Source organism: Solea senegalensis, linkage group LG18 (genome assembly GCF_019176455.1).
Source record: "Solea senegalensis isolate Sse05_10M linkage group LG18, IFAPA_SoseM_1, whole genome shotgun sequence".
NCBI classification, from domain to species: domain Eukaryota; kingdom Metazoa; phylum Chordata; class Actinopteri; order Pleuronectiformes; family Soleidae; genus Solea; species Solea senegalensis.
The window spans coordinates 16,762,838-16,779,936 of record NC_058041.1 but is presented as its reverse complement, the minus strand read 5'-3'; the positions used below and the strand labels follow the sequence as shown (position 1 = coordinate 16,779,936).

The following is a 17,099-nucleotide window of genomic DNA, read 5'->3' as shown; positions in this document are numbered from 1 at the left end:
GTGGAATGCCCATCTGCATTTGTTTTCTTTTGTTTTGTTTTTACATGCTCGAAATAAACAATAATAATAATAATAATAACAATAAAAAAAAAACATCTATACTTGCACACTAAACAACACAGATCTTCTGTGGACCGGAGTCTGACTTAAATCCTTCTAATCCCAGACACACTGGAGGGTGTTGAGATCAGGGCTCTGTGTGGACCATTGCATCACTTCCACACCACTTCCATGTTCTTTGTTCCGTTAGTCCTTAATGACCCTGGCTGTGTGTTTGGGGTTGTTTCAGACACCTCTGTGATGGATAAGCGGCTCCTTGTATTCCATACAGCGTGATGGACACTATTAATCCTGGCAGGGAACCACCGTCATTACTGTACCACTGAACAAAACGCCGTGTGCAGCAGCCAAGTGTTTCACATCTGGACTCATCAGCCCAGAGCAGCTGCTGCCATGTTTCATTTCGGAGCTGATGGCACTGCTGGACATCGTTCAGTTTCCAACGGGGGGAAACCACTGGGTCTACGATCCGCATCCCTGCCCGTTTTATGTGCTTGGACAGATCCTCTTGAGACGCCTGGGACAAATGTGTCTGATGTCAGTGAACTACCTTGTGTCTTGTTGTTGTCCTTGTTGTGGGCGACCTCACCAAATATTGATGTCATTTAGATTTTTCTTCTGTTAGCTTCTTACTTTACAGCATTTTCTAACTGAATAAAACATTTGCACTCGGGCTGTTGGAGCAAATTTTGTGAATCGAATATAATTCAAACGTTTAAAAATAATCAATAATGTTCAAATGTGTTTTTGATGCACGTGTTAAAACGCGGCGACTCAAGCCCGGCCCTCTTTCCGCTCACGTACGACCCTCGCAGAACAATAAAGTTTTCTTAATCACAAGAATGACGTCGCAGGGTTTACAGCTGCTGGTCAGAGTGCTACTGCAGACAAACTTTATTGACAGAAGACATGAAACCGATTAACATCTCGCAGAGGTCCGGTTTCAAAGACTTCACGACTATAACGTATATGACTCTCGGAACGACCGAAGCTCAGACGAGCCACTCGGCCGAAAACGTTGCCAGATGCATCGGCGACAAACTCTGGAGAGTAGAACATGAGTCACTGCTCTCTCTCTCTCCGTCGCCACGGACAACGCAGCTAATTATATTAACGCCGTAGAGAGCCACCTGCAGGCCGCCAGTGTCCCTGCATGGCCCAGCGGACAGAACGTAGAACAACCTCATGATATTAAGTCAAAATGTATTAAAATTTAAATAAAAAAAAATGTACTAGAAAATATTAAAAACAATAAGTAATGGAATTCGAATGGGATTATAGAGGAAAACTGACAGCCCTCATTTGCACTGTACTATATATATTATATCACAATAAGATGTATAGGTATATGTGTATATATATACATATACACACATAGATAGATAGATATATAGGTATATATGTATATACATATATACATATACACATGTATATATATACATATATGTGTATATGTATATATACACATATATATATATACATGTATATATACATATATACATATATATATATATATATATATACATGTATATATATATATATATATATATATATATATACACACATATATATATATACACACATATATATGTATAAACATTCCTGCAGTACCCGATGGCGGCCAGAGGGTGGAGCAGGAGACTTTAGCTCGCTCGCTCTTATGTTCAACCTCCTTGTAACTTTAAGGATGTGTTCTTAAATGGTCGACTAGGTTACTCATGTAGCCACTCTGGCTCCCAGTCCACCACAGGATACATTTGAAGTTATTATTGTTTGTTATCATCGTTAATGGCCTTGCTCTGCCTTATCTCTTTGACTTGCTTCAGCTGTACACTCCTTCACACTCCGTCCCTGAGGTCAGCTGACGTGGTTTGCCTACAGATGACCGTGCAGTGTGACGCAAGTTACTTTCATGTTGTAATTTATTACATGTTACTGTAACAAATAGAAAATGCTGATGGGGTTGAATCCATAAGTTTTTTTTATCACTAAACGATGTCTTTATTAATGTGACAACTGCAGATCTTTTTATTACATCATAGCCAACAAAAAAAAAAGGATACCGTGTGAAAACAGACAGCAACTAAGAAAGAGCATAAAATCCTCCTTCTCAGTCCGTTATACTTGTGTTCATTCATTCATTCGGTACAAAAGTGGGCGGACCATAGAAATAGGAAAAAGTAAAAGAATTGTAATATGCCATATCAACACATTACTGTGCTGTACTTCAGAGCATGAGTCAGCTGTTATTCATGAGCTGTCCGATGGCTGTAATAAACTCATGAATAACAGCAAACGTGCACGCAGCTGCTTTGATGGTGGTTCATCAATTTCAGATAAATAACCGCGTCAGGAGAGGACGCCGGACTAAAGTATCCAAACCCCCTTCACTATGGAACTCCCCGCAGACTTCAGAGACACAATGGCTGCGGGGCACAGACCTGAGGAAGATTCCCAGCAGCACAATGGCCTTCACTATTCTGAAATGAAAGCCAAATGTCTTTCATTTCAACCAGAACTCTTTCAAGAGTCGCTCGCCTGGGCGAACTGAGCGAACCAGGGAGAAGGGCCTCAGTGAGAGAGGTGATCAAGAACTCAGTGGCCACTCTGACTGTGCTTCAGCAAATCCTCTGTGGACAAGCATCACTGCAGCCCTCCACCCAAACTGACATTTTACAGCGTTTTGCCGCACAACACAAAAGATTGATGATGAAAATCTCAGTCCATTCAACAACGATTGGAAATTCTAAGGAGGGCAATCCCACGTGTCTGATCTGCCGTCACGATCACTCCATCGATGTGCTGAGGCACTTCAAGATGACCCACTCCAGCTTTGATACCGACGACCCACCAGGTTCAGATGCTCGTCAGACAACAAAGGCATGTACTTCACATGCACGTGCGGCCCTACAGCCCTCTTTCTCTCTCTGCTCTTTTAATACCTTCAATACACTCACACACATACACAAACAAGAGACAGGGCGATCTAGAGCCGCACCTAACGATTATTTTCATAATCGATTCATCCGTCTATTATTTTCCCGATTAATCGATGAATCGTTTGGTCCATACAATATCAGAAAACCTTAAAAAACGTTGACCGGTGTTCGTCAAACCTGGAAATGACGATGTCCTCAAATGTCCTCGTTTTGTGCACAAACCAAAATGATTGACTGTAAATGATTTCTTTGTTATCCAGAGCAAAGAAATGAAGAAAATACTCCCATTTAAGAAGCTTAAACAATCGGAAATCTTGTTTAAATCATGAAAAAAGCTTCAAATTGATTATCGATACCAAAATAGTTGTCAATTAATTTAGTAATCGATTAGTTTCAGCTGTAGCTGGATTATTGAGGTTATTTTTCAGGGTCTTCTAATTTATTTTTTTGTATTTATTTTATTCAATTGTAGAATATTCTTATGTTGAAGGTTAAATTGATGTAATGGTTAATAATAAATGGGTCAGTTTTTCTCTGGACTATTGTTCTCTGTTTGATCACTTGATCAAGCCTTTCCTAACATTCCACACTACAGAATAAGTAATAAAAGCATGTACCATTCATGGTGATATTGTATCCGATCGGTATCGGCCGATACTCAAGGCGGAAATATCGGTATCGTATCGGAAGTGAAAAAGTTGTATCCCTAGATGATGATGATGATGATACAAAAGAATAATCGTGAAATCAGGGATCGTGAGCTACTGTAGAATTCGAGCGCGAGCAGTCGGGTAGAGACAAAGAGGAAATCAGACTTACAAACTTTCTCTTCAGCTTGCCCTTGCTGCCCGCGTCGCCCTCCACTGCTGCTCCCGAGCCTTCGTCCGAGCCCATGTCCAGGTGGTCGTCGGCCGAGACGCTCTTGCGCAGGTAGGCGGCTCGCACGGCGAAGTGTGCAAACGGCGAGTGGGAGCGAGGCCGCGCCTCTGTGCAGCCACCGGGCTCGTCGTCACCTTCCATGTCATCCTCCAAACGCCACAGTTCTCCTTCAGCCAAACAAAGACAGACAAACGAGAGGCCAGGGTTTACAGAGCAGACACATAAAAGCCCGACAGATGATGATTAACATTTATTTCTCCAAAGCAATTACGACAAACACACTGCGATGCACTGATTACTCCCATAAAATATTCCCTAATTGTGATTGAGTTTACTTTTTAAGGTGAGGAGACATCTTATAGCAGGAGATATTTTGCAGCCTGACACTTTAACAACTCTAAAAGCTGGACAGAAATAATTGCTGATATAAAAGTGAAAGGAGGAAGAAATGAATTTGCAGTCACACTGAGGTTTTGGTGTTTTCCGGCTCCGACGTGAACGCTGAGCTTTTCACAGTCACGTAACAAAGTTGGACGTGTGAAGCAGACATGCTGTCGTGAGCAGCTCTCATAAAGCTCGTCGTCCAATTACTGACAGACCCTGAGGCATTCTGGGTAAGCTGCAGCAACTCTGTCGATGAAGGTGATTGATGATGTCCTTTACTGTAAAAGGCTAAATAATTATCTAAGAAGTAGGGTTCTTCATAGAGCTGCAACTAACGATTATTTTCATAATCGATGAATCTGTCGATTATTTTCTCGATTAATCGATTAAAAATATCGGACCTGAACATGATGATGTTCTCAAATGTCTTGTTTTGTCCACAAACCAAAATGATGGACTTGAATGTTTTCTTTGTTATCCAGAGCAAAGACATGAAGAGAATATTCATATTTAAGAAGCTTAAACAATCACAAATCTTGTTTTAATCATGAAAAAACCTTCAAACCGATTCATCGATTATCAAAATAGTGGTCGATTAATTTAGTAATCGATTGATTGATTGACACGACTATTTTGACCCTGCTAGCATCAAAGTGGTTTGAGAACCGGCTGCGTTTTTCCTTTAACACGCAGTGATTCATCTTCACCTACTGAACAAAGTAATTTCAATAAAACTTGTCATTGTTATGTCATTTGTTTATAATTGATGTTAAAGTCTTTTTCTTTAGTTTTTTATGACAAAAGCCTAAGAGAGTACAACGTTGTTGTCACATGTTTTCAACAAACGTTAGCATAGTTCACTTTAGCTGCTAAAAGGACTCTTAACAGTTTAGAGTCTGTTAAAGGCGACATAGAATGCTTGTATCACACATATATGTTAGTTATGGAGGTCTACTTACATATATTAACTTGTTTCATGATTAAAAACCTCCTAGTCGCTGCAAACCAGCCGATCAAAATATCTCCTCACTGACGCTCTCGTCAGCCGCGCTGTTTTCAGACCAAAACACCCCCAGAACGTGGACTGTGTTGTGATTGGCCAGCCAACGAGAGCTTTCCCACTGTCCTGTGATTGGCCAGGTACCTGGAAGTGACGTAATAAATAGGCCAGCTCTCAGATACACAGCTCCCCCTCTGGCACGGTGGATGCTCTGCATCTCAGCAGCTACAACGAGAGTAGTTCTTCTTCTTCTGCGGTTGAATGTACGCAACCGGATGTGCCCGGACTAGTGCCCGCACCAGGAGGCGCTACAGTGGTGAGGATTCCTGATGACGACATCAAATTAAGGAAGTGCCCAGGAAAACCATACGACACTATTTTCTCAGCAGTGGCTGAACTGTTTGTTCTGAAACTTTAGGGTTTCATAAACAAGGTCATGACGCAGATACACACACAAACGCAGTGTTAATTGGAGCTTCCGGTCTATGTGGGCTTTAAATAAAAATACTACAACACCTGGGAAAAAAAACCTTCCTTTCTTTTGACGAGAGCGTCAGTGAGGAGATATTTTGATCGGCTGGTTTGCAGCGATTAGGAGGTTTTTAATCATGAAAACAAGTTAATATATGTAAGTAGACCTCCATAACTAACATATATGTGTGATACAAGCGTTCTATGTCGCCTTTAACAAAGTATGTTGTCATTTTAGACACTGCTGATGAGGTTGAAGATAGTGACTGGCACACCAACCATGTGCAATGATTGTTCCTTCTGACTGATATATAGTTGGACAGACATTATTAATGCTTGGCCATGTCATATTCCCCCACAGATGTCACCTCACAGGCTCTATACAAAGAACAGAGAAGCTGGATTTCTTCCCAAGCATGGGCCACAGCAGGTTGGTGAAGCTGCACCTTCCTCAACCCTCGGTAACACGGAGAATTTGAGGAAGAAGCAGCAGGTGCAGATTTTAGGAGGAAGGTGCGCAGTGGAGGAGGATGATGATTGTGGAAGGGAAAGGATGACACTCTGGACGTCTCGCGCATAGAAAAACTTCTACAGCTTCTGGAGCTAGCAGTAGCTGAGAGGCTGAACTGAAGATAAAAATATAAAAATGTGTTGATATGTCTATACATTGTGGCATATTGTGCTACTTTTTTTTTTTATCAAATTGTATTACTTTGAACCCTATGATATATTTCTTTGATAGATCAGGATTATTTCTATACAACAGATCTGTAATTTAAAGTATACATTTAAATTCTGTGGGGAATTATTATTAATGGATCTTTATTGTATCTAACACCTCACATGACATCCGGGAGGGTTTTCTGTGAGTACAATTATACAGTGGAATGAACACAGAGCACAGAGACTGACTCAAGTTTAAAAAAAAACAAAAAAACATCTGGCTTCAAAAATGTGTGTGTCATGGATTTTTTTTTTCCCAGTGTTGTGTCAGGACTACTGGGGGGTATAAAGATGGAGAGAGAGGCAGGGGGAGCCAAAACTGGTGGTTGATGACAGCGGTTGCTAAGCAACAAGGGCCCACATAGGACTGAAGTCTTTCTTAATTTGATATCTGCAACAGAGCAGCAATAATATAGCACGAGGGGAAAACAAGTCAGAGACAGACAATCTAACTCAGGTAAAGTCAGGACATGCCTGTGCAGAGCAGGCACCAGTGAAAATACTGAATGGATTCACGTAGTGAGGATTGAAATCACCCTTCATGTTGAAACACAGTCTCTTCAAAGCTTAATTTTGAATTCATTTACTAATTTGTCCAAGTAAATGAGTCACGTTGGACGGGGTTGCTGCTCGAGTCTGCCAGTGTCTGATTTCACTCGGCAGGCACGTCTTGCAAGGAGGCCGTTTTGCCCGACTACAGAATCTCCTAAAAAAAGGGAACCAATCACAAACTTTGCTTCCATTTTGAGCGTGCTTTGCTGGAAAACAACAACAAGCACATTCAATGGCGTCACGCTGCATTTGCCGTTCCAGATCGTGGGTCTGATCGGTCTGACTGTGTACACTTAGCCAGGCTAGGTTGCTGCACTAATGTGGATTAGACGTTACGTCCCACAGTTGCATCACTCTTTCAACTTAAAATCTACTCTGCCCTGCCAAAAAAATAACAACGAAAAGTCACACACACTTCTGTAGGGTCTGAGGAGACCGATGAGGTTCTGATGGACTGCTTCGAGTCTACTGTGAGGGAAGAACTCTGCGAGAGACGTGGGGGAGGACATCGACTACAGCAGACTACATAAACCTTTGTGTAGAGAACACTGGACCCACCAGGACAGTACGGTGTTTCTCTAACAACAAACCCTGGATTAATCCTGACGTAAAGGTCAGGAAACAAGGAGGAGCTAAAGCCTGTACAGAGAGAGCTGAGGAGAAAGAGGGAGGACAGCTACAGGAGGAAGACGGAGGATCGGCTGCAGCAGAACAAAGTCAGCGGAGTCTGGAGGGGCCTGACCAGACCCCATCAGCTCCACGGGATGATGGGGATCATCTTCAACATGAGCCTGAAACTGGGGAGTACCACAGTTATGGAAGACCTCCTGTGTGGTACCGGTGACAAAAACACCGCAGACCTCAACAGTTACAGGCCGGTGGCACCACCTGATGAAGGTCCTGGAGCGACTGGTGCTGTTTCATCTTCACCCCCGCGGTGAGACCAGCGATGGACCCGCTGCCTGACGCCGTCAGCTCTCTCTTACCTGGAGAAGTCTGGGACCACTGTGAGGATCATGTTTCATGATCATCATGTTTCCAACAGCAACATCAATTTGATATTTCCTTTCAACCACACCCCCCCCCAACCCCCTTTAAGTCTCAATGAATCAAATGCAGTTCACTCCATGTCAAACCCTGTGTAAGGTTTATGGAAAGGAAAGTCAGCCAGGCCTCAGATTAACGGTAAATTGTGTGTGTGCTATTGTGATGCGGTCGCTATTTATGTGCGCTCCCTCCTTCCCTCAAGGTTGTAAAATGTGAAATGCGTCCAAATGGCTCCTTCAGTAAAGACGGGGCTGGTTGATTTGGAGTTGTGTATTCTTTGCAGGGACGAGTATCAGCAGCGACAGACACTGGTGTGTAATCTATCGGTTAGAGGAGATAAATGACAGGGGAATGAATTGATGAATTGATGAATTGATTTTTTTTAAATCGGAGAATCAATTTTGAATTTGTGGAAACAGGATTGCAGTCGTGATATGAATCAATTGTTTTGTACGCCCCTTGAAATGATGATACTACACTGGGCTGTACTAATACAGTATAAGGGGGGTGGGCGATATGGCAAAAACATCACACCACGATTTTATCACAATTTCTTATTTTGATTTTTAACAATTTATTTTTAACTATTTTGCAAGTTCCTGAACCAAACTATTTCCCTACGTTAAAACAGAGCCCTAAAATTAAAAGATTTTTGGCAAGATCATGATTTTTATAGTGGCAACTCTTCCCATACTGTAAGTGATATGGGTAAAGAGTGCCATCCTCTACTGATTTAGAAAGTAGAGGAGAATAGTTTAATTGAGAGAGCTTTGTGAGTTTTGAAGGAAAAGTAATACATCATCAGCATAGAGGTTTATTCTGAGATGCAGTTTTGCTGTTTGAATACCTTTAATATTTGTTGTTTGTGTGAATTGCAGCTGCAAGCGGTTCACACTCTCCATCAACAGTGATGGAGAGCGTGTACACCCTTGTCTGGTTCCCCTCTGGAGGGTGACGCTTGGAGAAGTTTGATCATTTGTCCTGATAGAGGCACTGGTAATTGTTTTTATAATGTAGTCAGAAGGAATTTCCAATGTACTCTATCTAATGCTTTTTCTGCGTCGAGTGCAATCACTGCTGCATGTATTATTTGTTGAATGTCTGCCCTTAATCAATCCTGTCTGGTCTGGGTGAATTATGAAGCGGGTCATTTTTTCCAATCTCCTCACTCGGGCTGTGCAGATAGCCCGATGGCAGTGTGGTGTCTTTCTTTTTTAAAAGAAAATGTGTGTGTGTGTGTGTGTGTGTGTGTGTGTTACCTGCAGGGGGCAGAGTGCAAGCCTTTGGGTGATTGGTCTCAGTGGGCGAGCTCTTCCTGCAGGGAGGACTTCCACCAATGACATAGGAGTTGACCCTGGAGACGGTGGGTGACTGGGGGATGCTGGGTAGCGTGCGGGACTTAGCGAGTAGGGGTCTCTGCAGCTTCCTTTCCAGTGACCTGGATGAAAAGCATTCATTATAATTTACAAGGAGCATAGAGTTTCTTCAGATTGTAACAATAACATGAAGACTAGAGTTTCCATGTTTTCCACTTGGTTTGAATTCACAATTAGATCAAATATGATTGTTTTATAGCCCTTCCTTTCAACTGAACTGCTGCTGGCAAGGGAAATGCACTTGTAATGGAAGGCTCAAGGACACAGATAAGTGCTGCCCACTGCTCCTATCCAAATTCTAATTGGTGTGTTTATTCTAATAATGACTTATACAATAGTTCAAAATGTGTCATCTGAAGCTGTGACTCAGATTAAACATACTTTAATGAAGCATAACAACAAGCCAGAGAACCTTGTTCAAACTTTTAACTGTACAAGAACTGTCCTTAAGAAAATGTCGTAATGTATTAATAATAGTATTTCCCTAATAAAAGTTGGCTAGTTAAATACTTTAAATAACTTAACAAAACACTATAGATTCTGCAAATCATCTATTTAGATGAGCAGTTAAACTGGTAAAGTTGCTAATTATGCTACTACCTGAGATGTAACTACAGGTCGTTTAGGCCAAACCTTGAATACGACCCATAGCTACATTTTTAGGAATGTTTTAACTCGACCAGGCACAGGTGTTAGTGAGGTTAGGATGATCACACTAAAGTGCTTATTTCTACGACAGCTAGCGGCAGTCTTTTATTGGACAAGTCATGTGTTAAGTGGCAATGATCAGGTGTCCCTCATGTCCCCACAGGAGACCATGTTTTCACTGAGAGAGTGTCTCTCCCTTTAAAGATGCACTATTTTCAACTGAAAACAATATCCTCATCATCATCTTCCACCTTTCTCCACACATGGAAATCAGCGGAATCTAGAGGTGCAGCCAACTACTTAATTTAGTGATTAAAACAATGGCTGCTCATTAAAGTAATCACTTAAGTAATACCTTGGTCCGCACACTCTGTGGTATAACACGGTGACACAGCTTATTGTTCAGGACCATTCAAACCAATGACTGTTTAAATGTCTGCAGTGGGAGACCAATCAATGAGCACAATCAGAAAATTAGTTCATTACCAAAACACACAATCACATAATCTGCAAGATCCAATGAGGGGATTGACAAAGCCAGACAGAGTGTCCATGCACTGTAATGCTAACCTTTTAGAGTTCAGGCTGCTGAAAGTGGAAATATCATTCACTATCTATCTATCTATCTATCTATCTATCTATCCATCCACCATATACAGATATACACCATTGTATACTTATATTGTACAGATAATCTTGGTTTTATTCAACACTTTAATAAGCACACTTGGATCTTGTTCTGACCTCTGACAAAGATGTTTTCTCCAAACCCCTTTCTTATCTGACCATTATTTAGTAACATTTGAATGTAACTAATGAATTACATGAAATTGAGGGGGGAAAAAAGCCCTAACAGTGAGTGCCTGTCTAATAATACTGTAGTAATCATTAGGAACGCTCCCTGAACGCCCCTTCCAACACGGAAACTTGGCACAACCGCACCAACCACAGCATGGGATTCCAGCACTGCTCCTTTAACCATTAATAGCACTTCTGACGTATATAGTGCTGTTGCTGCGGAATACAGAGCTGACTGGTATTGCTAACAATGGCTAACCGTGGCTAACCATGACTAGCTTCTGACTCCTCGACGCAGTGAACTCAGGCTTGACGTCGCTCCCAGTTGCGATGTGAATGGAAACGCCGTGCGATTCAAGAAGTGAAAACGCTGCTGTTCTTTAACTTGGTGCCAGATGTCAACACAACCAAAGTCTTGTGTTTGCGATCGTTTTGCCTCACAATTAGTACACCAGAGTGTGTCGGCCCTCTGAAAAATCAAGTGGGGAATCGGAGGAGACTATAGCTCCACGTCAAGGCAAAAAGTCGTGACGGAACAGTTTCCTGAAACATGAGTTTTGCCCTCGCTGTCCTCAGTGTCTCTCACTCTTCACCCCTTCACATCCTTGCTGCACTCAGCCAGAATGAATGAATGAACAACTCATGCTAATTAACAAACGCACTTGTGAGAACAGTTGCCTTTGTTCTTTCTCCCTCCTCCATGGCAGGTAATTAACTCGGTTGACTTTCATGGTTTCCTGGAAAAACAAAGGTCTAGCGTAGTCAAATCTTGGGTCAGATTTCACGTGTAATTCTACTTCCTGTCCTTCACAGGAAAAGCACGCACCATTCAGTTTATAGAAACCCTCGTTCAGAATAATACATTTACTTTATTCACCTCACATTACTGACAGATGATAGATGAATAGATGCAAGGTAGCGCTGAAGATGCGGGCGTGTTTGGATTAGCGCGAGAACGATACGAACATGGATGCTGAGGAGGCAGCGGACACACGGGGCGTTTTGATAGCCCAACGATAGCCATCCGAGCCTCGACGTGGCCGACACCCCGGCTGATGAGCCGCTCGAACGGGACCTGTCAGAGGGAACTGTAGCATCGTTTTCTTCTTTGGTAGGAATGCGTCTCAGTCCCAGCACCCAGACTTGTACCGCCACCCGATGGTAAAGTCAGATACTACAGGACCCTGACACGCGGGTATACCAGGATCCGCGATGTGCAATGGAAGTACTCCAGGACCTTTAAATCTCACAGATGGTTGGGTCTGGACGTATAGGTTTGTACCACGGTGGAGTAATGAGGTAAACAGCACTTAGTGTGCACATCTAGAGTCGTGACATTTGCCCACAGACAGCAGACACACTGCACCGCTAATAAAGGAGGTGTGTGGGAGAGATTATTTGACCTGGGATCAAGAATCAAGAAAGAGACATGATGGAGCACCTGGGATGGTCTGATGATGAATAACAGAGCAACACTGGCTCTTCTTAAACATAAAAACACGCCTTTACACATTCACAGCAAGGGGCCCAATACAATGTCAAGCAATACGTCCTTGTATGACTTTTTTGCTGCTTCATTTAAACACAATTTGCAGAGTTTTAAATGAAAAAAACTATTGTGGTCTCTGACTAATTCAAAAATTACCTGTGGTGTGTAGGTGATCACCCAACTCATTTTGTAAGAATCTACCAACTAAAGATGTCACAAAAAATCTTTTAAAGATTCAAATATATGCCTCAGATTTGAACCATCAGCCACATCATCCAGATCTGGTCTTGATTACAGATTTGGCTGCAATTGAATGGTTCAGTCCAATTTAACAAGTTCAGATTTGTATATCTCAGTGACATCGGGATGAATTTTGTCATGTTTATGTAAAATGGCAGGTCATTCAGTTCTATTCAGATGAAGAAGTGGCTCAAAATGTCCCAGGATTCAGGTGCCGGTATGTAAAACACAGGTGACACAGTGTTAAAGCCTTGGAGGAGGTCTGTGCCATCTAACTTCAGGTTAAGGTTATTTCTGACTTGTAACACAGGAAAGATGTAAAATGTAAAGTAACATTTAGTCCTTAATGTGATAATGAAGTTTATTTAGTTTAATGTCAGACTGATTGGTCAGAGAATCAAGCCGAACAATGCCGAACTGTAGATCAGTGAAAAAGACTTAACAATCCTAAAAATGTGGGTTCATCTCCAACAACTACCAGGGAAATGTCTAAAATCTCAATATTGAACAGAGGAGTCTATTGTATGGTGTATTTAGCGACAGCACTGCTGATCACAAACGCTGCCGCTGTATTTCAGTCTGCGGAGTCTGCGCTCCGGGCATGGAGGAAGCAGCTATGCAGAACCACAGCACGATCCATCTCACCGCTCACTGTTTCTCTGTGACGTGACGGTCAGGAAACTGATTCACTATGCACTAGGTTATAGAGGGATTAGGGATGTAACGATTACCGGTATGACGATAAACCGCAGTAAAATTCCAGACGGTTTCAAATTTTAATTATCGTTAAAACCGTGATTGATTACCGCAACTGATTACCTGGAGAAGCAGCAGCTCCTGAACTGCACGTACCGTAGCAGAGCAAAATGTGTTTGTTACTGTTTTTTTTTTTTTTTTTTTTTATGCTGTGTACGACCGCTGCTACTTAATTATTATCCGACACAGAGTGAGGACCTGTGTGTGTGTGCGCGTGTGTCAGTCAGTTAGATGAAAATTAACAATAATAATCATCATATAATATAAAAAATTTTTTTAAATAAAACTTGCTTAAAAGATTTCAGTGTGTGTGTGTTCAGTACTTTTTGAACAATTTGAACACATCTAACAATACCGTGATATTATTGATAACCGTGATAATTTTGGTCACAATAACCGTGATATGAAATTTTCATATCGTTACATCTCTAAGAGGGATACAGCGCCACCTACAGAGGCAGAGGCGGACTGCACTCAAGATGAGTATAGGGCCCATCTTGTTATTAAATATACTGTGTTTTAAGAAACATAAAATCACCTTTCACTGTTTTGCAGATGATGTTCAGATCATACTGCCTTTTAAATCAAATTGCAATGCCTCTGTTCTGGCTCTGCTCGACTGTTTAAAAGATGTCAAAACTCCATCCTGCCCGGTACGGCTACTGGGCGCCTTAGGCGCCTGGATGATTTTCGGCCCGTCGCTGGGGACGGGCCGGACATTGGCACGGTCCCCCACCCCAATTCCAATCATACCTAATGACAACCCCTGCACATATACACTGATATGCACGATCACACACACACACACACTAACACGCTAAGATAAATTAAATTTAACTGATATAACTGTTGTAAGCCCGGACATACTCTCTTGATGTGGTCGTTAACAATTACTATATAAACTGTATCTGAAAGTATGTTCTGTATACGCTAAATAATTTCAACTGTTTAATGTTATTAACCTGTTACTAACACACTAATGTCACCCTTAAGTTGCCTAGGTTCTGTCTTATCAGGTATCTTCTGTCTACTTTATATAATTTCAATTTAATGGTACTAACCCATGTATTATACTCTCCCTCTCTCTCACTCTCGATCTCCTTCTCTCTTCTTTTTTCTCCCTCTCTCTCTCGCTCTCTCTCTCTCTCTCACTCCCCCTCCCTTCCTCCTCCCCGCTCACTCCCCATCCCCTTGTCAGTCCACTCCCTGTCCCCCTGTCCGGTCCGGCTGCCCGCAACACATAATCATAAAACGAATAAATAAAAATACTGCAGTTATGAGTATCCCAGACTCGTCCTGCACATATCAAATCTGTCCGACACCAAAAGGCATGCAGTCAATCATATTACATGTCCTGGGTACTAGACAGGACAGGTTAAAAAAAAAAAGATGTCAAAACTGAAATCATTATTTTCGGACACAATGCCCCTGACTGTCCCTCTGGTATGTCTTTTCCTAACGTCCAGTCATTGGTCAAAAACTCTGGTCAAAGGCTACCTCCCCCTCTCTCTCTACTTTGGCTTTAATAAAACACTGATGTCTGGTGTGCGGCACGCCTTCTGACTGGGACGTGCAAACGTGAGCACATCACACCGATATTGGCCTCACTCCACTGGCTACCAGTTTGTTTTAGGATTGATTTAAAAAGTTTTACTACGCTCTATAAGTTTTATGTGTTATGTTTTTAGGCTTTCTATTTTTATTGTTTTTATTCTGGTATTTGACGTCATTCTGTACGGCACTTCGGCACACTTTGGTCAACCTCGGTTGCTCTTAAATGTGCTCTATAAGTATATATATATATATATATATATATATATATATATATAAGTGCTGAAACAGCTCTATTTGTCTGCGTTGAACACATTAAAACTGTGCAATTTCTACTCACGTCGTCAAGTTTAAAATCACATTGCTGCTGCTTGAGAATGAACACTTTTAAAACAGGACGCTGTCCCAGTTTTCTGCAAACCAACGTGGACGTTGCATCTGTACATTCCCCCTTTTTTGAATTCAGGCAAAATGGGTGAAAGGGGCGAGTTAACAATGGTGTGTGAGATGTGACCTTCATGCAGCGGATCTCAGTTCAAGACCAGGTTGAGTCTTCTGTGTCATTTCCTGATTTATTTTGGTCATGTCTGTCTGGTCTGCTGTCATTCCCCACATCCTGTCACATTTCCCATCTGTTTGATTTGCTGCTCCCTGACATCATGTCCTGCACCTGAGTCTCATTGAAAAGAAACAAGGCTTAGATTTGAATAATAAACATGAAAATGTTTGTCTTTTATTATTATTATCATTATTATCATTATTATTATTATTATTATTAGTTACAGATTTGAGATTCACAAGGGGGCTTCCTCCCACAGTCCAAACACATGCATTAGGGGTGTCAAACTCATTTTTGTTCAGGGGCCACATACAGCACAATTTGATCTCAAGGGGGCCGGACCAGTAAAAATAGTAAAATAATAGCATAATAACCTATGAACAACAAGAACCCCTTTGTTTTTTCTCCTTTGTTTTACATTTACTGAAGGATAATTTTACAAAACATGACATTTCTTGAGAAATATAAGTGCAATTTCAACAATATCATGCCTAAATTTACTATTTACACATCACACTGGATCTATAAAGGCACAAACATTTAGTCATGGGTATCTGAAGCATTTGACATTGCGTTTAGATTAGTGTGAAATTTTAACAAATTCATCCTAAGGGCCGGATTGGACCCTCAGGCGGGCCCATTCTGGCCCCCAGGCCGTATGTTTGACACCCCATAGTTGTGAGAGTGAGAGTACATGGTTGTTTGTCTCTATGTACGTATGTGTCCCTGTGATGGACTGGTGAACTGTCCAGGGTGTGACCCCGCCTCTCGCCCTATGTCGCCTGAGATTGGCACAGCGACCCCCATGACGCCATGCGGAGGATAAAAAATGTGGTAGAAAATGGATGGATGGATATCAAATGAATGCCAGAGTACAATATTCCAATGACTCCAAAAATACCTGTCTGCATTTTAATAAAACTTAAATGACTAGTTTAACGACTGGTCGGTTGTTGGATGTTTTTATTCCTGCTGCAGTTCAATCAATAACAAACAAAGCAGACCAAGCAAAAATAGAGGAAAGTCGAGGTGAACGATGGGAATGAGATGGAAAAGCGTGGGATGAGGAGGCCTGTGAGAAAGAGACAGTGAGTGGGAGAGACGGAGACAAAGAGACTGCGGGGATGGGAGAAGTACCAGCAGGGAATAAGAGATCCATCCATAACGCTAACACTCGTGCATTTTTACTTCACTGAACTGCAGTTCAACATTTGCTCTTTGAACTTGGCTTCCGTAACCTTCAATATAAAATATAAAGGGGTTTTTATCACATGCAGCGTCGAAACGTACGTGGAAGAAGCCAGAGGTGTTTTTAACAGGAGGCGTGAGTGGCATCCATCATCACCAAGCAATCAAAACCAAGAAGCTGCTGAGATGACTGGAAAAAGGCTCATTAAACTCATTTACACACTCAACTAGGAAAGAAATCAAGACAATAGAATAATGGCACCGCATTTCCCTCACAATAATATTGTATAATAATAACACAATGAATATTTGTGTTACGGCCTGGTTCACACAGGACACCTTATGTGTGTGTGTGTGTCGCTGCTGTGTTCCATCATTTTACCCCATATTAACAGACCTCGCGTCTGAGGCACTTTTGAGTTTGGCCGTCTTCTCTATT

The 17,099-nt window shown here is 41.8% G+C and overlaps 1 protein-coding gene across 3 annotated transcripts in view; it reads right to left on the bottom strand.

Annotated features, from left to right (window-relative positions):
- The window catches only part of LOC122759595 (ankyrin repeat and fibronectin type-III domain-containing protein 1), a 133,502-nt gene that overhangs the window by 99,316 nt on the left and 17,087 nt on the right, over nucleotides 1-17,099 (bottom strand). For all 3 annotated transcript variants that reach the window (XM_044014527.1, XM_044014528.1, XM_044014526.1), the window contains 2 exons: nucleotides 9,315-9,493; nucleotides 3,819-4,045 (listed from right to left, as the gene is read on the bottom strand). In XM_044014527.1, coding sequence (XP_043870462.1) covers nucleotides 3,819-4,045; nucleotides 9,315-9,493 — 406 coding nt within the window. The remainder of the gene's footprint in view (nucleotides 1-3,818; nucleotides 4,046-9,314; nucleotides 9,494-17,099) is intronic.